The sequence below is a fragment of the Labrus mixtus genome, chromosome 18 (assembly GCF_963584025.1).
Source record: "Labrus mixtus chromosome 18, fLabMix1.1, whole genome shotgun sequence".
NCBI classification, from domain to species: Eukaryota; Metazoa; Chordata; class Actinopteri; order Labriformes; family Labridae; genus Labrus; species Labrus mixtus.
Genome location: NC_083629.1, coordinates 8465780 through 8489315, shown reverse-complemented (window position 1 = coordinate 8489315; position 23536 = coordinate 8465780). Strand labels below are relative to the sequence as shown.

Sequence of the window (23536 nt, the reverse complement as noted above, 5' to 3'; positions counted from 1 at the left end):
CCTCCTCCTCCTCATCTTCCTCCTCCTCTTCTTCCTCCTCCTCTTCCTCTTCCTCCTCCTCCTGTACCTCCTCTCCTCCTTCTCCTCCTCCTCCTCCTCATCTTCCTCCTCCTCTTCTTCTTCCTCCTCCTCTTCCTCCTCCTCCTCCTGTACTGTCTCTCCTCCTTCTCCTCTTCCTCCTCCTCTTCCTCCTCCTCCTCCTCCTCCTCTTCCTCCTCCTCCTCCTGTACCTCCTTTCCTCCTTCTCCTCTTCCTCCTCCTCTTCCTCCTCTTCCTCCTCCTCCTCCTGTACCTCCTCTCATCCTTCTCCTCTTCCTCCTCCTCTTCCTCCTCCTCCTCCTCATCTTCCTCCTTCTCCTTCACTTCCTCCTCTTCCTCCTCCTCTTCCTGTACCTCCTCTCATCCTTTTCCTCTTCCTCCTCCTCTTCCTCCTCCTCCTCCTCATCTTCCTCCTTCTCCTTCACTTCCTCCTCTTCCTCCTCCTCTTCCTCCTCCTCCTCCTCCTCTTCCTCCTCCTCCTCCTGTACCTCCTTTCCTCCTTCTCCTCTTCCTCCTCCTCTTCCTCCTATTCCTCCTCCTCCTCCTGTACCTCCTCTCCTCCTTCTCCTCTTCCTCCTCCTCTTCCTCCTCCTCCTCCTCATCTTCCTCCTTCTCCTCCTCTTCCTCCTCCTCCTCCTCATCTTCCTCCTTCTCCTTCACTTCCTCCTCTTCCTCCTCCTTCTCCTCCTCCTCCTCAGGTGTGGAGCAGAAGGTCAGCAGTCTGTCTCAGATGAAGGTCAGAGGTGTTGTTGTCGGCCCGCTCCACGTCGCTCCTGCAGACGACGCGATGGGTCTACGCTTTGAGGAGGTTTCTCCTGAGAATGGAAACCTGGAGCAGTTTAAGGGCCTCGTCCAGGCCGCCCAGAAGAAGGGTGAGGAGCGGTTACCATGGCAACATGCAGAAACATATACTGTTAAATCATTAATACATCATGAAACATAGAAAATGTCAATACAGTAAAATGTCTCTGCAGGGATTTCTGTGGTTCTGGATCTGACTCCAAACTACCAGGGATCATCTGGAGCGTGGTTCTCTAACACCAGCGTGACCAGTGTAGCCGAGAGGCTGAAGGTGAGTGCCCACACTCAGCAGACATGACCTGAACGTACACACAGGGTCAGAATACACACTCCTTAAACTCTCTCTCTCTCTCTGTGGTCAGTCCGCTCTGGTGTTCTGGTTGGATCAAGGCGTGGACGGCGTGCAGCTGTCGGGGGTGGAGCGGGTGGCCGCCGTGGTTCCGTCTCTGTGGGCCGACATCCGAGCCATCGTGCAGAACGGGACGAAGCAGCAACCCAACAAGAGGTCAGGGGTCAAAGCAGTTAGCTGGGTCCGGGTCACACTAAACCTCTGACACACAAACTAACAGAGACATGAGTCAGGGCTTAACGGCTCGTTCCTTAACCACGCCATAGAGGCCCTTCAAGCCTCGACGTAAGCTGCTGAAACCTCTCCCTGGCAGCCTTGCAGCGTTCTGCCCTCTAAAGAAGGCTTCCAGAGAGCTGGCCATTCAGAAGAGAGTGAGCACATGGGGGGGCTGCCTTAAAGAGACAGCTGCTGAAACAAAGCGTTTCATGCAGGCCAGTATCAGATAAATACGATCATGTGAAGCTGCTCTGTAGTGACAATATGGGAGATTTAAATGACTTGCAGGAAAGGTCACAGGTTGGACTTGAACCCGGGTCAAACACTGGAAGGACTACAGCCTCCGTTTATAGGGCGCGACCTAACCGCTTGTGAGGGCACTCACTCTTTCTGCTCAGTGAGGGTGGTGAGAGAATCAACTCATTGCAGTCAGGTGTGTGTGGCACTGATTGGCTTTGATTAAGCTCAGGTGTGGGGAGTTTTTATATACTGAGTCTCCAGTGTTCTGTGCTGACTCATTATCTCACCTTCAGAGGTCGTGAGAGGTTCTCCCAGAGACGTGAGGCAGGTGAGGCAGGTGAGGCAGAGCCATCATCAAAAGTAAAAAAACAAATAATGATTAAATAAAATGAATATATATATTATTCTACTGATCTGTGTCATAAATGTTATTTCTGTACGATTCCAAAAATTTCAATCATTTTCATGATCAAAATCGCTGAATTCGCATATTTCCGGCTGGCTCTGTCGGAGACATGTAAGGTGAGGCAGCGACGAGTTGTGCCTCATCTCAGATTCCGCAAACCCTCGCAAACTGGGTTGAGTGTATGCCTTTTGCTTTCTTACTGTTTGTCACCAATGTAATGCTTTTTTTGCGTTTTTTCCCCCCCCCTTTCCAATCTATCGCTATTGCGATTTTGTGGTTATTCTTCTGGGATAACTTTGAGACACTCCTGGGTCCGCACATGCGTCCCAATCCTCCCCTCCCTGACACCGCTAGGCCATCTGTGCCCAACAATCTGTTATTTGATGATCAATAGTTTCATCACTCTCAACGTGTGCTTTCATTTTATAGTTTGACTCATGTCCCATCTGTTAACATGAAGGAGGCGGCGCTGCAGTATGAGCTATACTGCAGCCAGCCAGCAGGTGGAGCGCTTAATCTTGTGGCTTCACTTTTAGGGAGCTGTCATGTCGTCCATCTCGATTAAATAGAATCAAATGTGTTTTTCAGAGTCCTGATCGGCGTCACTGAGCGCTCCTCGCCTAATGACGTCTCCGACCTCCTCTCCTCCACCGGCGTCGACCTGCTGATCTCCAGGGTCCTCCGCACCGGTAGCACGGACACCGCTGAGCACGCTCGATCCATCCAGCAGCTGTACTCGTCCAACGATCAGACTCGGCTGGCGTGGAGCTTTGGGGGGCGGGATGAGGGACATCTGGCATCGCTGGTGGGGCCGGCTCTGGCCCGACTGAACCTGCTGCTGCTGCTCACGCTGCCAGGGACGCCCGTGGTCAACTACGGAGACGAGATCGGCCTGATGGACGAGGTAAGGATGCTGCACACACGCCAAGTGTCCCTCTGTGTTGATGTAGCGTGTTTAATGACCAGCAGGTGGCGACTTCTGATGATTCATGTTTCCTGATCATGTCGTCTTCTTCTGATCGATCCTTTCATCGTCTTTGTTTAAGGGCACCAAGTTTCCCAGAATGCTTTGGGACTCTGACGAAGAGCTGAACGGGACTCTGCAGGTAAACGGTCACATCATACACCTGACACCTGGAGTTAAAGAATTTACATTAATGATCAAAGAGGAAGTACACATGGAATCAGAATCGGCTTGAAAAATGAAGCCGGTGCTAAAGTTTATAATCCTGCTGTTCATCTAGTAGTTTCAGTGACCCCTCTCTCTCTCTCTCTCTCTCTCTCCTTCGCTCTCTCTCTCTCTCGCTTGCGCTCTCTCTCTCTCTCTCGCTTGCTCTCTCTCTCTCTCTCTCGCTTGCTCTCTCTCTCTCTCTCTCTCTCTCTCGCTTGCTCTCTCTCTCCCTCTCTCCCTCTCTCTCTCTCTCGCTCTCTGCCTCTCGCTCTCTCTCCCCCTCTCGCTCTCTCTCTCCCTCTCCCTCCCTCTGTCTCTCTCTCCCTCTCGCTCTCTCCCTCTTTCTCTCTCTCTCCCACTCTCTCCCTCTCTCACTCTCCCTCTCTCTGTCTCTCTCCCTCTCTCTTTCTCTCCCCCTCTCCCTCTCCCTCTCTCTCCCTCTGTCTCTCCCTCGCTCTCTCTCTCTCTCTCTCCCTCGCTCGCTCTCTCTCTCTCTCTCTCTCTCTGTATTTTTAGGAGGAGCGAGCCGAGCGTTTGTCCTCTCGCAGGTTTTTCCGCGCCCTGAGTGAGCTGCGGAGTAAAGAGCGCTCCCTGATGTTTGGTGACTTCCTGCTCCTCTCTAACTCCTCCTCCTCGCTGGCGTACCTGCGCGTGTGGGATCAGAGCCCGCGCTACCTGGCGGTGTTTAACTGGGCCGAGGAGTCGGCGATGCTACAGCTGAGTGGCGTGTTGCTGCCCCTGCAGGCGTCCGTCACCATCAGCACCAACAACAGCGCGCTGCCCACAGACAGCAGCGTGGACCCCAGGAACCTGTGGCTCGGCCCCGGACAGGGTACGCTCCTCAGGTTTCCCTACACGGGGTAGAGATTAGATTAAAGATCTGTTTGTTGTTTGTGAACACGATGACTGAAGCTTCACTCAGACGTCTCATGAGTGTTCATGGAGACACTTTGAACAAATGTTTAAAATAAAGAGAAAGAAACATCAGGGATGACGTGAGGCAGAAACACGGTCTGATGGAGCTTCAGTCGGTCGATCTGGTTCATAAATGTTTCGTCATGTTTTAAGATGTTAAATTTAAACGATAAATAAATGTGATGACACAGCTGTTCTCTCTGTGGAAACAAATAAACAGTTCATTGCATTTAAAGTTCAAATCTGTTTTCATTATTTCATTAAACTTTATTCTCTGAAACATTGGAAAATATCTGATGTTATAATGAAACATTACGCTTCAGATTGGCTTCAGATTATTTTAAACTTTTCCGTTTGATTCCAAAAGTTAAAAAAAACTTTACATTTAATCGTTAAAACTTCTTGAGACTTTGGTAAAGTTTCAGGGACTAGTTAACAACCCCTCCCCCGCCTACAACGGCCCGACAGATTACCGTAATGAATTAAAAATCTGTTGCTGCTGTTTACACGACAATAATGAGACAATTCATTCTCAAGCAATGTACAGAAGTCCTGTTTGAAATCCTAGAGGGTTCGTCCTCTGGGGAGCAGGAAGGACAACAAGATGCTGTTGGGATGTCTCACTCGTTCGACTTTTCTGAGGACCATTATTTCCCTCAGAGTTTCAGAGATCTGACCCCACAGAATGTGTTTTTAATCTTGTTTCACGGATTGAAACGTGTGAATTAAAGAACTCTCTATTTGTCTCTTTGTGTTAATGACACTTCTCATTTTTAATTTCATGATTAAAAATTTTCATTTCATCTGTGATTCTCTGGAGTTGAATCTTTTATGATTCAGAGTCGTCTCTTGATTCCCTCACCTGAGTACCTGAGCTCATTAAACATTCAAACTGGAGCTCGATCAGTGCGTCCCTCCTCTTATAGAAAAGCTGAATCGACAGCGGCACGACATAGAACAACATCCATCTGTCACAGAAAACCAGGGCTCTTTACGTTCCTCCTGTGAGACGCTCACAGCGGACGAGTTAAAGATGTTTCATCCTGTAGGAGCTCAGGGACGCTGCTGCTCATGAATAACACAGGAGCCCTCAGGTGGAAGACAGGTAATCAGAGTCTGCTGGTTTCATAATTCAGATTTTACATGTATTTTTTACAGCTGATCATAAAGCTCCAGCATGAATCAGAACCAGGAGCATGAAACTCTTTCTGTAATGACAGGTTGCAGGGAACTGGCAGCAGCAACTTCAACAACTCTGTTGCTAGTCCCCGATTTCAACAACAAGTCGCACTACCTTAGCAGCAACTGGTCTTGTTTTTAATTACCAGAAAGAGCAGGCGAACTCCTGCACACTGTCTAAATTGCAGAAATACGTTGTTGACTTAGGAGAGCAAAGGTTCCTTTAAAAGCTTTGGACCAAAACTCTGCAACTGTAGTCCCCAGACCCCTGCAGAATCTAGTCCTCACAACTCTGTCACCTTCACACACTCGTTTTCAGATGTTGCTCCTCTCGACCTCAGACTGTTCCTTTGAATCACTGCATCCTCAGTAACATAAAGATAGAGGACATAAAGGAGCAGTCCAACATCCTGCCGTCTTTTCTGTCACACTTAGCCTAGCTTAGCATAAAGACTGGCAGCAGGGGGAAACTGCTAGCATGGATCCATGCCAGGAGGGAAACACACCTCTTCTGTATCTCGGGTCGTCCTGAAGTCTCCGTGCATTATTAACGAGGGGCAGATTTCTGCTCCATTAATAAAACATACAGATGTTGACTTTAGTGATGGTATCTGCTCGACTCTGCACTCGCTCTCTTTTTAGAACAGAAACATTGAACTCCCCCCAGACGAGAGGTCATAACAGCGTCAGGGTTCAACAGAAAGCTGCATCTTTACATCTTTAGACAATGAAGTCTGAAACAATCAGAGGAGCAGTCAGGATTTGATCTCGTTTAGTTTAGTGTTTTCATTACTTCCTGTTTTATTATGTCAGTTTCCTTCCTTGTGTGTCTTTCTCTTATTACAATATTTCAAACTTTAGTCTTTAGTGTTTCCTGTTTTATTTTGTAGTTTTGTTTCCTGCCTTTTTGAGCGCCTGTTTTGGAAACCGCCTACTACAATGTTGGTGGTTATTTTGCAGTAGGCCCGGCTAAGCTGGTTTCTGGTCTTCACTGAATAAGATTACTTTCCAATAAAGGCTAAAAGCACATGTAAAATTTTAAAATGGTAAAATTCTCCTCGTCAATACAAGAGAGAGACGCTTCGATGGGAGTATGAAATATGTGTCCATGAATGCATTACACACCACCACCCAAAAGGAGGCAGAAGAGAGACATGCCCCATGAACTGAGACATGCAGCATCACTGGATCAGAGCAGCAGACCAGATGAGCATGAGTCAGCAGTTTTTTAAAGTTTGTCTCTGCAGAGTTTAGTAAACGTACGTCTGTAAGTACGAGGGCATACCGTGTTGTTTGTTGAGTATGTTCAGTAAAATAGCTAAAACAATCGCAATGCTAATTCTGTTAGCATGTTAATGGCATTTTCAGGTACATGTTAGCATCAGGCTTAAACTAAAATACATCCTGGTCTATCTGAGAGGAATTGTGCCCCTCCCAACCCGGAGAACAATGCACCAACCGCCACAAACCAACCACACACCTCAGAAACACATGGAAGGTGTTCTGAAGTAATCCCAAGTTACGTCAGACATTTTTCTATTTAAGTTGTTTGTAAAAAGAGTATTCATGTTCTCTGTAATCATCTCTTTGTTTCCTACGTGTTTTTTCTCCGGAGATTTTCTCCATGTGACGGTAATTAAAGCCGGCTGAGTCGCTCTGTTTTTATCTGCTGGAAGAAGAAATAATATATGTGTGTGTGTGTGTTGGATGAATACTGAATGAACATCAGCTGCTTTAGAGGGGATTTCACATCCCATCAGTGTGAACACCAGCTCAGGTTCATGTTGGAGCGCAGAGTGTTTAAAGAGGCAGCGATCCAGCAGACATGAGACTGAGAGTTAAATTAAAGCTGCGTTTGTTTGAAACACTCTGAGACTAAACAATAGACTGTAAATATGTGTGACATCGCCCGTTCCTGCAGGGGGCTCTGGAGTCCCATCAATGGTGGTCTCCATGCTGGAAATGCTGTCTCAGTCTAACGTTCAGTCAACCTAACGACAGGCTGAGAGCTGAGGCGGGTTTGAAGCCTCCTGACAAACCGTTAGACCGCACCCGCCTGTCAATCATGTCAGCTACACGCCTTATTGTGAATAACTCTTATCCTTCATCAAATCAAAACTGATGAGTCATCAAAACATTCACCCCCCCGTACAGTGTGTGTCGATCGAGACATGAGCTAATCAGACCTGTTTGGTTTTTTGAACCAGGCTGTAAACATGTTAATCTCTGCTGTAAAAACAGGCTTTTTAGAATGGGTGTGTATGTGACTTCCTGTGCTTCTGCAGCCAGCCTCTAGTGGACACCGGAGATTGATGCTTGAGCATAACCCAAGACTCCCCCTGCAGTTCAGTGTCAGAATTACACTCATACATACAACCACAGTGTAATGAAGTGTCTACATGTTGGCTCCAACAAAGAGGTTACCGAATAATGTATTGTTGCACCACACTGGGATATATTCATGTTAACTGTCAATGGGTAAATGTGGTTGGCTGTGAAATAAAAAATGAATTCAACAAGCAACCTCATGCAACAATTTGATTTCAATTATGTCTAAAAAATATGACAACAAAATGTCCTTACGAAAGAAAAAACGTCTAATGTAATGTTTTTTAAACGTTCAGACATCTTTTCTTTTTGTCTTTTCTGACAAACACGGTGAGTCAGAGTGACGGAGGCGAGCTGAACAAACAAAGAGACGCTTTGGCTTCATCTTCATCACTGAGGAGGAGGAGGACACCATGGGAGGATGAGGAAGAGGAGGAAGAAGTGATAGAGAAGAAAACGCTCACATGATGAAGGAGCAAGGAGGAGAACATTCAAAATTGCAGAACGATTTTCAGATGGTGAAGAGGAGGAGGAGGAGGAGGAGGAGGAGGAGGGAATGATGCAAGGCAGATGTGGAGGAGGTTAGGAAGAAGTGTGGAGGAAAACAGATGACAAGGAGTAGGAGAGGGAGAAGAAGATGTTAAGCAGAATGAGGAGGAGGTAAGAGAGACAAAAATGAAGATTTGGAAGAGAGAGGAGGATGAGGTGGGTTAAAGGGGGAAATGGAGGTGGAGGAGGACAAAAATTAAAAGGGAAAGGACAAAAATTATGACATGTAGGAAGAGGAGGTGGAACATGAGCAGCAAAATATAACACGACTGAGATGAAGGTGGCTACAAGCGAGAAAATATTTAACTGAAGGAGGAGAAAGGAATAGTATGATGGAGGAGCCTTCTGTCCATACTCTGAGTTCATTTCGATCTTGTTCCTGCACATTTTCTGGAAGCTTACCGACACAAACCTAACGCTGCAATACCACCGGATATCGAGGGGGGAGTGTCGAGTAGTGTCGCCAACAGTCCAAGACAAACCAGCAAAACACAACAAAGAATAATACATTGGAAAAAGATTGTGTGAGTGTGTTATGAACTATGAACATATATATGATGTTAGCTTGCCCAAGAACACGGACAGCGAACACGAAAGATGACAACAGAAGAGCTGGGCGGAGAGCGGACGGGAACTGAAAGTCAGTTAGACGTCAATAAAGGAAAAGTGGAGATCTGTGCGAGACCACGTCCTCTTGTGGATGCATTGTTTGAAGGCCAACCCAACGTAAATGATGTTTGGAGATTAGTGGTCATTATCTCATTGAAAACAAACTTGTCTATTTTCAAACGTAGCCTTCAGAGGAGGCGTAAACATGAATGCAGTGAGGAGTCTCTCCTGCCGACACAGGACTTCAGCTGACATCTGACAGTGCATGAAGTCACCTTTCAGGAGGCTGATGATGTCATTAGGAGGTTGACAAACATTTTGATTGGCTCTGATAAACTCGCAGTGTAATGAGCTCCCAGCAGGAGACATCAGAACGGTTTGATTTATCTTTGATTTCCTGCAGCGCTGAAGAAACTCTCAGATTAAAGAAGTGAAACGTCAGACTGAAACAGACGAGATGTGCCTTTAATCTGCCTCACTGTGTACACACACAGATTCTCAGGGTGATGTTTTTCCATCGTCATAGATGTTTTCAGCAGCTGACTTAATGATTGCAACAATAGTTTCCTGGAGAGTTGACCAACCAGTGAGAGTTGTCTGTGTGCAGAGATGCTGACTGTTGATTCTGACGTGTTCTCCTCTTTCACAAGTCCCTCTGGACCATAAACAAACCGGCATCTGCACACGTCTAATCTGTGCTGTTGGCAAACTTCACAATGGAAACAAGAAAACATCAAGCAGGGCGGTGGCGGCTCAAGAGAGACGGAGAACACTGCAAGAATCTGTGACATCAGCAAAACTGTGCAGGAAGGAGGATCAGACAGCAAAGCGTTTCTCTAACAGACTTTTATCAGCTTCCACAGACTAATGTTGTTAAACAATTGATGTGAAAGCAACAAAAATATAAGTCCAAGACTCTGTTTTTTAATTTTCAAAAATTGCAGGCAACGGTTCGGTACAGAAAAGTTGGCAATGATTTGGGAATTGAGTCAGTGTGCAGGGGTTTGGATCCCATTTTTAAGGATTCAATCTGCAAGATTAATTCTTCACGTCTGATTTTGTTTAAACAACGATCCAAAACCCCCACATTTTTAGTTTAATGGAAAAGAAAACTGCGATTCGGAAATCTTTAAATGTTTGACATGTTTGCAACAAAGTGGCCTCACTTTTATTAACAGTTTCCTGTAATAGAAGTGGATATTGTTTAATTTTTCCGGAAATAACCAGAACGAGGGGAAAGACAGGAAGTAGGAATAGTTCACAGGCTTTTTACACACTTTCAAAATAAGTCCACTTTTTAAAAATATAATTTTAAAGTTCAATGGTCCCAACTCAGTCAAAATATCAAAAAGTCCTCTTTTTTAAAATGTCACCACAATGACCAAATCAGAGGTCCCCATAGTGTCATAAAAACTATCTCACAGTGTGTGTGCTGACTCTCAAATCCCATTTTAAATGTTATCCATGTCCTGTTGATTTAAAACGAAATAAATTGGTCATGAGGCTGAGGAATTACAAACCAAATGAATAATAAAAGTTACACCACATTGAGACAGCAACTCATTAAATAAAAAAATAAACTGGAGACAAATTATGATACAGTAAATATTATAATACATTTATTTGTATAGAACTTTGTAAAGTTCTATACAAATAGAGTGTACAGTTTCTGTAATGAAAAAGTGTCAAGCTTCACAACTTTCATAAAATCCCCACAAAATCAAAATAAAGTATTTTTTGAAAATGTCCCCACAAGAAGATTAACGTGAAGTTAACGGTTCCCTTAGTGTCATTAAGACAAACACACTGTGTGTGTGACTACAGAACCCCCTTTAGAGATCTTTTTGTATTTCTCTGTTTCTAGAGCTATTTTTTTTTCAGCTGTACGTTTTGTAACGTTTGTCTTCAGTTGCCTTTCTGTGCCCCGTCCCTCCCTACACGTCTTCTTCTTTACGTCCGCCAGTCGTCCTGCGGCGGCGTGTCCTTGGTAGACTCAGAGAGCATCTGTTTGGCTCAGACTAATTGCCCCATCCTCGTCCTCTTTAGGGACCATCCGGAGCTCCATTAAAGAGGAGAATGCTCCTCACAGACGCATTATTCTGAAAATACTCGCTGGTTAACGCACACACACACACTTTGTCTTCTTCTGCCAGACGTTCTCCTCCATTAAAGATCCTCCCAGACTCACCTGAGGACGTCTTAAATCTTTAATGAGCCGGCGTCTTCACTGAACACGTCCCGTTGGTTCTGAGATATCGGTCCATGTAAAATGCTGCTGCCAGCCAAAAAACCACAGGTCTGATTTTATACACTGAAAAACTACAATACATTAAAATCTATGTTTCATTTTAGATATAGCACACCTGATTTATATTTACATAATAATGTAATATTGATAAATAAAGAGACAGAGGTGATTTTACTTCTGATTTGCCTTTGTTGTTTGAGCCTAAGAATAGATTGGATTTTAAACGTTTCTTCTGAATCCTCCAACTGATAAGGGTTATCATTTTTCAATTAATCAAGTACTACCACCATTTAGCTGTGGCTCACAAGTCGATGTGCCCTTGGGCAAGACACTAAATCCCAAGTTGCTCCTGCTGCTTCATCGGTGATGTGTGAATGTGTATGAATGGATGAGTTAATACTGATGGACTCTTTACTCAGCAGCCTCTACCATCAGTGTGTGAATGTGTAGGTGTGACCTGCGGTCAATAAAGTTTAGAAAAAGCTAAAAGCAACATTGAGACATATTATCCCCCTTTTCCACCTCTTCAAACAGTCCCCTGTGGTCTAAATGAAACATCTGTGCTGTGCTTTGGTCAAAATATAACATGAATCAAGCACCAGAGGAGGTTTGTGACCCTGTATAAACCAGCTCTCTCAGAACGCTCCGTTTTGGTGTGTGTGTTTTTTTAAATGCAACGAGGCCCCCCCAGCCCCCCCCCCCCCGAGTTTTCCCCGTAGACATCACTCCTTCGCTAGCGAGAATTAAAATGGCAGACCTGCACAAAAGTTTTGCTCTAGGCTGGGGGTGGAGTCCATGGGTGGAGATACCAGGGGAGAGGAGGGGATTTTTTTTTTTTTTTTACCAGAATCCCACTGTGACATCACAAGGAGAGCAGATTTGAAACAGAGCATTGTGTGCTCAGATGCTCTGTGTTGTAAGACGTATGCAGACCACAAACAAAAGACTGGATGAGTTTATTACACATGTTGTTGGCCAGTAGACATGCAGGTTACCCAAATATATGTTTAACAACACTGTACAAGAGGATTTTTCATAATATGTCCCCTTTAAGACCAAGAAGAATACTCAGATTTTTAGTTGTAGTTTTACTTGAAAGTGTATGTTTTTATTAATGTAATGAATATTTCTTCTTCTTTGAGGTATGTAGTGTTTTAAAGAATAAATTAAAACTGAATGTATTAAAAGTACGAAATATTAAAAACCCCACAATGTTCTTATACCACCCATGCAGGGATGAGCAGTTTCCCCAAGTGCGTGTAGAGAACTGTGAGCATTAATGCAGGAGCAGAGGAGCCGGAGTGAAGCTGGATCATCTCTTTAGTGGTCGTATTGATTAAAGTTTGGAGCCTCCGGCTGTTTGAGCAGTCTCCCAGACCGAGCACACTGCAGGAAACTCTGTTATTAATGTGAGCATTCAGAGTGCGGAGGGATGAGCTGGGGAGGGGGAGTTAGTTCTGGTACTTAGCAGTTGATAATGTGTGAGTTTAGAGGTTTTATCCAACATTTACTCAATGTCAGTGTTGTGTGTTTGGAGAACGACAGGTTCATGATGGTTCAATGTGTTTTAAATCTTTTTATTTTAATAATCTTAGAATCGAAAATTGAAAAAAGCTTTCATAAAAACTACATCCATTTCAAAAGACAGGTGTGCAGGAGAGGAATAAATCCAGTCTGCAATGTTCGATAATTACAAACTAGAACATACCCGTTATCGGGAGCTTAGGAATTCTATTTTTGTTGCTGTGGTATCAAACAGGTATCAATAAAGTTTGAGTTTTATTAGTCTCATATCGAAATGTAAAATTCTGGTGCCATGAAAACCATACTGAGGTGTGACCGGGATTGCCTTGAAAGGGAGACAGACACCCCCCTACAGAGAATGAATTAATAATTAAAGATATTTAAAGTTTGTGCTTCATGTTTGTTTAAGAGCTGCTCTCCATCAGAGCGCTAAACATTAAAGAGATAAGGAATTGTTCACTGTGTTTGTGTGTGTGTAATATCCCATGACATCATAATTTAATATTAAATATGAAAAAAGACAAAGCTAAAGGGCAAAGGTCAGCAGTAAGCTGAAAAGCTAAACACAAAACACTTCGGATGAAACACTTTCTTGTTCTGCGTGCAAAAGGTAGAAATGTGTTTTTCATGTTTACATGTGCGTGCAGAAATCTGCTTTAAAAAATGGGAACATTAAAATGAATAAAATCATATTCAGACAGGAAACAAAACAACACATTTACATAGAAACACAATCTGCAGGACAGAGCCAGCAGGCAGGTATCCTGTGATACTTTAAACCACATTAAGCTGAGAGTGAATCCTGAACACGTACTCCTAAACTCCATGACATGTTAGAGACGCGTTTAATTAAACTCACACATGTCTTGGGTCAAATATTTTGAAGTAAGCGATCAAACCTGTTTAATTAGTTTTCTGACCCACTATACCCCCGCTCAGAGCCGCTACAAAGAATGAGGCAATACCCGCCCCGGCTAATAGCTTTTTATTTGCACACAGATATTCAAGCCTTTACATCACAAGCTGGTCGGTAAAGGTTTCCTCCTGGGCAGCACATTTAAGTTGGTTGTCAGCGGCATTTGCTTCACTAAAGTAGCAGTTTGTAACAGTTCTATTTCCTGTTTGTACCCACCGTTTGTGTTTGCTTGTTTTAATATGTCTGTGTATGTTGGCATTTAGGCTGTGGGCAACTTAAAATGGACACTTGCAGTGTGCAAAATGCTGAAAATTCCTTGGCTTGTGCGTCTGGACGTCAGTTGTAACTGGAGCTCTTTGAAAAACGTGGACTTCCTGTTCGGCAGGACTGCTAGCATAATAAGCTATGCTAGCTAAGCAACAGCCGCAACCCCGAGATTGATGGGCACATTATCAGACGAATTAGTGTTGAACTTTGACCCCCCTTGCATTGGTGATGTTTTTCTATTGGTTAAAACAGAAACAGCCCATTGTATTGGTTTGTTAAATACCTGGAAAGGAACCATTCAAAACCGGGTCCTACGACTGTTTAAAGATATTTGTGGGGACTCAGGGGGTCGAACTGAGAGGTATGATATTCACCGATATGGCCTTGAAAAGACGTCGAGGAAACAAGACTAACCTGTTGATTAAACGACAGAATATCTGACTGAGAGAAGATTTTAAAGTCAGATTTTCATGTAAATTTCTTAATTTAATCGATAATGAGCTCTGGATGTCTCCACTAGTCTCTGAAACTCAGACGGAGTGAGACATCTTCTCTGTGTTCCCGCCTCACCCAGGAGACCCGGGAAAAAAGGACATCACACACGTGCGCAGTGGGGGCTCGCGCTGTCATTTTCAAGCGCGCGTGCCGCCTACAGGCTCTTCTTGTCTCGTGAGGGAGGTTTTTTTTTTTCCATGGTCAGAAACCAGGCGCTCGTGAAGGTTCGCGCGGCAGATTCCGCGTGCATCAAGAGCCACGCATCTATTTACAGAGACCGGAACACAGCGTTTGTACCTGTCAGAATAAAAGCCTAAAAGCTGGACCAACATTACACAACTAACTTTGTATTTTTTTTTTTTGTCTAAAAAATATATTTAAACTTTAAACAGAAGAATTAAAATGTTTTACGGTGTTGAAAACAAAACATTATAATTAGCTTTGACAAAGTTCGTACTCAATATAATTATTTATCCCTGTTTGAGTGTTTGTCTGTTGATTTTGTTTGGATTTATTTCAGTTGTCACATGTTGAAAACAACCTAAATAAGAGGTATGACATAACAAATATATTTTAAAATACAAAAGAAAGAAATAAGTCATGAGGCAAAAATAAGCATAAATAGTTCAAACTGATTTTTTTAAACAGGAATGAAAAGTTACAAAAATAAAACAGAATCAAGAAAGATTCATTATTTAATAAAATATATATATTTAACATATTATCAATCAATCACTCTTTACTAGCATAGGCCTAAACGCAAACCTTATAATTATTCAATAAAGACTTCAATATTTAATGAGTTAGTCTGTTTTATCTTATGCTGTAAATAGTTTACTTTCAACATAACAGAACCTCTAGGATAATAAAGGATCGTTTTTTTATAGGATAGATTTTATTTAAAGGAGAAATAATGTCGATTCCTTCACAGTAAAGAAACATTTTTAAAATGTGGAAATTACGAGAAAAAAGATAAAGTCTAAAGAAGTCACTTTGCCTTTTAATTCAAATTCACAGTTTGCTCTTTATTTCATTTCTCCATTTATGTTATATTTTTCATTCTTTTTTTTTGTTCAGTACAAAACACAGTTTTCTTTTGGACTTAAATGTTGATTAAACCGAACAATCCTTCTCAGCCTGTTTTTATCAAAATTAAGTTGTTGAATTTTATTTTGAAAAGGTCTTCCCGGAAGTCACTCCATAACTTCTTGGACTTTACCGCTCGGTTCGCTTAGTGACGTCTCTCACGGTTCGCTCTGTGACGTCTCTCACCGGTGAAATCCACCGAGGAGTCGGCTGGACTGACCGCTTCTCTGTCTTCTTCTTCGCCGGAGCTCAGAGCGGCATCAAGGCATCAAGGAAGCCCGACTGTCGCCTCTCCTGCCCGGCCGCGACGACCCGCTGACAGCAAGGACAGGACACCGAGCGGGGACCGCTTCTCCTCAGAGGATGATGGATGTCACCCCTGTACCGACCAACGGCCACGGAGCCCGGTGGACACGGCGGAGGGGCAGCGGGGACTTCTGAGCATCCTACCGGTCGTAGGAAACGGGCGACGGAAGCTTTTCCTTGAATTTGAATCTTTTTCCTGCAATGTCACCACCAAGGAGATGCGGCTGAGCCACCTGCTCCTCTGACCGCGTCAACTCTTCCGCACGGTTAAACGTTAGCTCCGGTATGAGCAGAACCGGACCTGCCTGACACATCTGACCGGGGAGAGGGGGTGGTGGCAGGGGGCTGGTGGGGACACGTTTGGATTTTTGGATGAGAACCGGTCACCGGGCCGGATTCCGTGCGGAGGGACGCCGGCCGGAGCGGAGGAGGAGGAGGGAGGAGCGGCAGCAGCGGCTGCGGGCAACCGAACGGACGACCTCATCCCCGGGGGGAGAGAAGCAGCGCGGCGGCCACAGGAGGATGTGAAGATGGGTTTAGTTTTCGGTCTCCTGTGGCTGTTTACCGGCTTCCTGCAGGGCGTGCACGGACAGGGCGTGTATGGTAAGGACGTCACTAACGTACAAGTAACATGTTGTGTTTTTACAAATATTTATACGCGGACATTCACGGCTGCATCACCGCACGAGCAGCGTGCAGCCCGGAACACCACCCACACCGAGTGACCTTGTGAGGGATTTAGTGTGTAGGCTGTGTGTGTGTGTGCGTGCGCGTGCGTGCGTGTGTGTGTGTGTGTGTGTGTGTGTGTGTGTGTGCGCGCTGCTCACTCAGTCATGTCACATTCATGCTCGGCCTGAAGGCACAACAGGTAGGCTGCTGCACACCAACACACTGCTGTGAGCGCCAGAGGCTGCTGAACATGAGCGTCCCGGTAATGTTCCTGCAGCAGAGTGTGTGTGAACTGGCTGTGATGTTCAGGGTGTTCTGACGCCATCATCACGTTTCTTGTGTAGCAGGGCTGCAGGTGTGTTCAGGGTCTGTGGGACATGCTGGTTGTGCGGTGCTGTGTGTTTTAATGAGCTCACACTGACCTTTGTTTCTCTGACATTATGCTGATTTATTCCTGTTGTTACTGTAGCCGTCACTATAATTCCTGTGGGCTGTGAAATGAACGGGCCTGTTTGTTTTTATGCTCTTTCAGAGAGCGCTGGCGTGATTCTGAGGCTGCTTTGGGGGGGGGGGGGGGGGGGATTTTAAATTTAAATACAGAACACATGATCTGTGATATCCAGGACAGAGAGCTCAGTAAAGGTCCACTCTCTTTCTTCTCCTTGGCTTGTTTCTGGAACTTTCAGCTGCACGCCTTCGTCTTCATCAGCAGAGGTGAAATCATGAGATCAGAGTGTGAGATGCTGAAGTCCTGATTAAAACAGGTCAAGCTCGAGCTGCTGATGAAGTCCGTGAGATGAAGCTGAACGTCTCACAGGTGCACGTTAAGATTACATTAATGAATTCCAACGCTCAAAGTTCTTCTTTTATTTCTCGTCCTGTGATGACACCAGGGTCGCCACGATTCAAGATGTTTAAACTTCGATACGATTAAAGTGAAATCAGATGAAATTGTAGCCTGTGTGGTACCATGGCAACCAAAAAAGAGGTTGAAGACCCCCCCACTTGTTTTTAATGATCAAGAATTGCAGACAAAGTTGTGCACGCTGTCTAAACGTTGCCAGCGCCCGGGCGTCTGACACTGATAGCACAGTGATGATACTTTTTAAAGCTCTGATGGCAGACTGATATCTGGGCGCTGGCTGGATGTTAAATTCATAAGCTGTGCTCCTCACTGTGGCGAGGAGATGTGTTGGCAGCATCAGGTGTTCCTCACTTTGTCATTGCTCCCCGTCTGCTGTCACAGTGAACCCTCGTTGAACCGTGGACTTCCTGTCGTTCATGTTTCTCTCGCGGTCTCTTAAGGTCACAGACGCCCGTGAACTCACAAAAAGTGAGATTCAGTCGCTGGTTTCGGCTGTACGGCCCGTATCGTGATCCCAGTGTTAAGAAGCCGAAGATGCTGATAGCGTGAATACTCTCCTTTTAAACCCGCCTGGCGCCATGGCGGGGTATCCCGTGTGACAGCAGCAGCGTCTCCTGTATGTCTACATGTTACACGCAGAGACTCCGCTTACTAACTACAGACTACTATTGAATGTAGCAGACTGTGTTGGACAGCAGTCTGACCTCTGACCTCCAGTCGGTGGTTACCCTGCAGTACACCAGGCCCGGCTAAGCTGCTTTCTGGTCTTGGAATGAGGAAGTAAACAACCGCCCAGCAGAAGTCAAACGGCGCTCCAGCGTGGCGTCCACTGACAGTCTGAGAAAATGATTTTCATGATTTAGAGAATCAACAAAGATAACTGGTGGTCTCTTTGTGTGTTTTGGTGTTTTGTGATTATTTCCTCTGTTACGATTGGACGCTGCTGTCTGTCATTTTGACCTCTGACCTGTCGCTTTGCATTGTGGAAAACAGTACGCGAGGAAGACTGGTCTGATGCATAATGTAGGTTTTTACAGAATCAGGACGACATGCGGGTATTTTGGACCAATCAGTACGGACTACTCTTATAGTAGACGGTTTAGAAAACAGCACGTCGGTCAGTTCCGTGACCACTGGAGGTGACATCACACTGACCTTTATCGTTCATCAGTCATGGAAGTCCACACACGGCAAGTTCTCAAAAACATCGTCATCCACATGAAAACACAGAAACGCACTGTTACGGCTGACATGAGCACGCCAAGTCAACAACCACGCTTTTCTTCTGCAATGACCATTTCATTTCTAAAAGTTGTCCCACCAACCTGAAGCCTGACCGGGTCTCGTCCATGCACCCATGCTGTGTGGTGGTGGGAGCAGCAGTGACCTCCGTCGTCCAATCAGGCGTCTCCGCTCGTCAACATAGCGGGAGAGTAACTGTGTGTGTATGTGTGAGCGTGTAAAAAGTCCAGTTAGCATCGTTAGCACCAGCGCTAGTTTGGTTACGTCTGCCATCGCACTAATCTCATGGAAACAAAAGAGAACGCGTCGCATGATGACGTCTACACAGAAACACCTGAAACAGAGTTTCTGAACATCTTCACCCTGGAAAACAGCGTTTGTATACGCACAGAGAAAGCCACGTTTTCTAAAAGACCCGTCTACATGTGGACGAGGCCTCAGAATTGTCGACACACTGTACAAACAGTTTGGTAACATTTCCTTTCCAAGATGTCGCTGATGTCTTCCTGCAGTTCAGACGGTTCTCTCTTTGGTTCAAAGTTCAGATGTGCAGTCAGCGGCGTCCTCTGTGCTCATGCAGCTCTGACGGTAATCGTAATGTTGGTTCTTGGTGTTCATGTGGTTTATCATACCGTCTTTATCATGAGATGTTCCTGTGAGGATGTTGATTTAAATGTTCCTGTAACATTTGTGCCGACGTGCAGAGAGTTCCCGTGTGTTTGATGTCACAGTGAGAGGATGTTTCTCAGGACTGACCTTCTAAAAAACCCTCTGCAGTACTTTAATTCCCTCCTGGTGCAGATGTTGGAGTACAGCAGAGGATTGTAGCAGGCCTGTGACCTTTCCCTGCTCTCACCTGTCAGGTGTACTGTGTTGTTACTGTAGTCCTGCAGTAACATGCTGAGACTCAGCTGGTGTTCAACAAAGAGGACTTCAGTGAGGCTGTGGCTCGTCAAAAAAAAAACATCTGGAACTTTATTAACACGACGACTACATGAAGGATTTTAGAGTCATCCAGTAACACGCTGAGCTTTATGTAGAACAATCCTGCAGCTCACCCGAAGGGGGTTTATCATCATTTGATTCTGGTTAAAATTACATGATATCAACATCTGTTACCACGGCAACAAAAACAGAAGTGGTAGACACGAGGGCTGTTATTTATTATTCTAAATTCAAACATTAATTCAAACCTGGGGAAGAAAGTTCACATTCAAACTGTAGCGAGTCGTTTGAATTCAAAATAATCAGTCTGTCAGAGCATCAGGCCGTCTGAAGTAGTTCACAGTTTGATCCAGCAGAGGGCGCTCTCAGCGTAACTTGACCTCTTGACCTCAGTAAATGAAGACAATAATGTTGTGACAAAAGCAACAGCGTGATTCAGGAGATGCAGACTGACATGAGGGAGACTCATCTCTCTGCAGACAGCAGCTCACTGATTGGTGGAGAGACACGGGTTCACTACAAAGCTGCAACTCTCCAAGCTGGCTCGCAAACATCTGTGTGTACCAGGAACATCTGTGCACTCTGCGTATGCCTATGTAGGCCTCCGTACATAATGTGTCCTATGAAGGCTTCCGTACCTGATTTGTCCGCTGCAGGCTTCCGTACCTGATGTGTCCGCTGCAGGCTTCCGTACCTGATGTGTCCTATGCAGGCTTCCGTACATGATGTGTCCTCTGCAGGCTTCCGTACATGATGTGTCCTCTGCAGGCTTCCGTACATGATGTGCCCGCTCCCGTACCTGATGTGTCCTCTGCAGGCTCCCGTACCTTGTGTCCTCTGCTGGCCTCCGTACATGATGTGTCCTCTGCTGGCCTCCGTACCTGATGTGTCCTCTGCAGGCTTCCGTACCTGATGTGTCCTCTGCAGGCTTCCGTATATTGTGTCCTCTGCTGGCCTCCGTACATGATGTGTCCTCTACTGGCCTCCGTACCTGATGTGTCCTCTGCAGGCTTCCGTACTTGATGTGTCCTATGCAGGCTTCCGTACCTGATGTGTCCTATGCAGGCTTCCGTACATGATGTGTCCTCTGCAGGCTTCCGTACTTGATGTGTCCTCTGCAGGCTTCCGTACATGATGTGCCCGCTTCCGTACCTGATGTGTCCTCTGCAGGCTCCCGTACCTGATGTGTCCTCTGCAGGCTCCCGTACCTGATGTGTCCTTCTGCAGGCTCCCGTACATGATGTGTCCTTCTGCAGGCTCCCGTACATGATGTGTCCTCTGCAGGCTCCCGTATATGATGTGTCCTCTGCAGGCTTCCGTACCTGATGTGTCCTCTGAAGGCTCCCGTACCTGATGTGTCCTCTGCTGGCTTCCGTATCTGATGTGTCCGCTGCAGGCTTCCGTACATGATGCCACAGCGAAAGTCTGACTGTCTCTGTGTGACGTGGGTCAGATTATCTGTAATCTTATATGTCACAGATTAGAATTACATCACACACACTGTTACTTACACTCACGCCGTTTTAAGTCATTTCTCTTCCTGTGGGGGCGGAGCTTAGCCAGCAGCTGTAGAGGAAGCAAGGAAGGAAGGAAGGAATGAGGAAAGAAAGGAGGGAAGAGTTGAAGGATGGAGCGGAGGACGGAGGGGGATTAAGATGCAACATGTGTGTCTGTTTGGAGGGTTTAGAGACTCGATGACGAAGTCGTGTTTGTTATTATTTTAAACTTGGTGACGTGCTGAGCGGAAGTTTGTTTTGATTAATTAAAATATTTATTTTTAGAAAACATCCGTTCATCTGAAAAAAGGAGGATCAATGATTCAGTTACAAGGTCCAAACATCACTGAAATGTGAAGAAATTCAGGTATTTTGTGTGTGTGTGTGTGTGTGTGTGTGTGTGTGTGTGTGTGTGTGTGTGTGTGTGTGTGTGTGTGTGTGTGTGTGTGTGTGTGTGTGTGTGTGTGTGTGTGTGTGTGTGTGTGTGTGCGCGTGTGGCCTCCACACGTCACTGTCACACACAGAATCACACTAAAGATCACCTACAGGCTGTTATTTCAGAGAGAGAGAGAGTGTGTGTGTGTGACAATGCTGTTTGTTTTTGGCCTGACGGCGCGCGCTCTTAATCTTAAAATTTGGGATAATCTGGCTCCTTGGGGCCGAGGGGAGGATGAGGTGGAGATCCGGAGTCCTCGATGCTCGCTCGCTCGCTCCGGTTTGTGTGACGTGAACTTTAAAATCTGCAGAACAACAATGAGCTCAGCAGCATCCTGATTCACACCTCGGCACCGTGACGGATCAGCAGTGGCGGGGGGAGAAATCTCTGCACCCTTAACGTTAACCATCAGAAGGTCATCGTCTGTGTGATTTACTCTCAGCTGAAGTTGGTTTTATGTTGGCTTAGATCAGCAGGAGTTCTGACCTCCACCTGAACCACAGATCATACACCTTCACCTTTTTCAAAACATGCACCTGTGAAACATTTCAACTGAAATCTCCCAGAGTTTGTTGTTCACACATGAACCTCTTAGCGGGAAGTTTTTAGTGTCAGACGAGAAGAGTCACACACCTCCTCCTGCTCCTCTTCTTCCTCTCTCCTCCTCCTCCTCCTCCTCTCCCGTCCTCCCTCTTCCTCCTCTTCTTCCTCCTCCTCCTCCCCCTCCTCCTCCTCCTCCTACCCCTCTGTGTGTGTTCCTGTGTTTATCAAGCCATTAGCTGTGGGTTTACTGTGTTAATAAGTGTTAATGTTTGCTAATGAGGACGGAGCTCTGCAGATTACTTGGAGGGCTGACGGCCCGCCTCCTGTTTCCTGCAGGAGGAGGCGGAGGTGGAGGAGGAGGCTCCGACTGGTGTTTTAGGAGCTGTAGAAACAGATGGAAACAGTCAGCGTCTTTGCAGCTTTCAGTCAGCCTGCATGCTCTTCACGCTGCAGACACACAAACACGTCTAATGTGGACTGAGTGCAGTTCTGCTGCCGTCAGCTCGTCACGCGTCACATCATTTATTCAGAGTGAGCTCCTAAAAGCTGCACACCTTCCTCCTGCTCTTCGCTCAGCAGCTGGTGTCACCCATGACTCCCCCTCCCCCTCCTCCTCCTCCTCCTCCTCGTCCTCCTCGTTTGGCTCAGCTCTTTTTTTAATCACAGAGACGAGCCGCTCACTCTTTCAGCTCGGCCTGTGATTGGTCTAAAAGTGTCTATTAACAGGAACACACGGCGGTCTCCGAGACAAACTGTTTACAGCTGCAGAAAAAGAAGGAGGTCAACCGACTGCTGCAAGTGGAGGGAATCCTGCAGACTAACCTGAGGTGGAGTGAGGTCGTCAAATGTTCAAAACCTCGAGATTTTCTAAATCCACGTGTTTTATAACGATGCTGTCTGTTATTTTAATGATCAATAGTATCCCCCTTCCTGCCCAAATAAGGTCACTCCCAATTGTTAATAATGTGGTTTCTGTTTTTCTGATCAGAGTGGGACATCCTGATGTCCCACAGGGATAGTTTGAATGTGTGACCTCTGTCACTGTGTGTGTGTGTGTGTGTGGGGGGTTTGCTGCTCTGCGCTGACAGTTTTTGAAGAAGATGGCAGAGTGACACCTCACGGCTCAGCGAACATCTCTGTTTGTCTACCAGCCAGAGTGACAGTCCCATTTCTGTCCCGCTAAACATCCAGCCGAAGAAATTAATCAGCATGTCTGTTTGGATTTACTCTGAGACCTTCGGCTGAGACGCAGCTGAGGAGGAGGGACAGAGTGAGGAAGAGTAGGAAGAGTAGGAAGAGTAGGAAGAGGAGGAGGATGAGGAGGAGGAGGAGGAAACGAGATCATGAGAGGAGAGGAAAAGGAGAACTTCTTGTGTTTCTATGTAGGTAGAAAAGAGGAGAGGAGGAAACAAGTGAGGAGATGGCATGAGTGGAGAGGAGATAAGGAATCAAGTGAGGAGGAAGTGAGGAGAAGAGGAAAAAAATGAGGAGAGGAGGAAACAAGTGAGGAGATGGCAAGAAGTGGAGAGGAGGAAAAAAGTGAGGAGGAAGCAACAAGGAAGCTAGGAGAGGTGAGAAGGAAACAAGGAGAGGAGAGAAGGAAACAAGTGAGGAGGAGGCAAGGAGAGGAGGAAACTGGAATATAAACATTGTCCCAGTGCATGCTGGGAGCTGGGATGAAGGTATATGAAACAAA

General features: G+C 45.7%; 3 protein-coding genes across 3 annotated transcripts in view; 2 read left to right on the top strand and 1 right to left on the bottom strand.

Moving 5' to 3' along the window:
- LOC132993314 (amino acid transporter heavy chain SLC3A2-like) overlaps positions 1 to 4379 on the top strand; it is a 7877-nt gene extending 3498 nt beyond the window's left edge. Inside the window, exons 3-8 of the mRNA XM_061063104.1 lie at positions 738 to 911; positions 1014 to 1111; positions 1203 to 1345; positions 2640 to 2955; positions 3098 to 3157; positions 3739 to 4379. Coding sequence (XP_060919087.1) covers positions 738 to 911; positions 1014 to 1111; positions 1203 to 1345; positions 2640 to 2955; positions 3098 to 3157; positions 3739 to 4086 — 1139 coding nt within the window. The 3' untranslated portion in view covers positions 4087 to 4379. The remainder of the gene's footprint in view (positions 1 to 737; positions 912 to 1013; positions 1112 to 1202; positions 1346 to 2639; positions 2956 to 3097; positions 3158 to 3738) is intronic.
- tecpr2 (tectonin beta-propeller repeat containing 2) overlaps positions 1 to 23536 on the bottom strand; it is a 212003-nt gene that overhangs the window by 51687 nt on the left and 136780 nt on the right. The gene's annotated exons all lie outside the window — the stretch shown is intronic.
- mdga2a (MAM domain containing glycosylphosphatidylinositol anchor 2a) overlaps positions 15506 to 23536 on the top strand; it is an 82992-nt gene continuing 74961 nt past the window's right edge. The window contains exon 1 of the mRNA XM_061063771.1: positions 15506 to 16247. Coding sequence (XP_060919754.1) covers positions 16175 to 16247 — 73 coding nt within the window. The 5' untranslated portion in view covers positions 15506 to 16174. The remainder of the gene's footprint in view (positions 16248 to 23536) is intronic.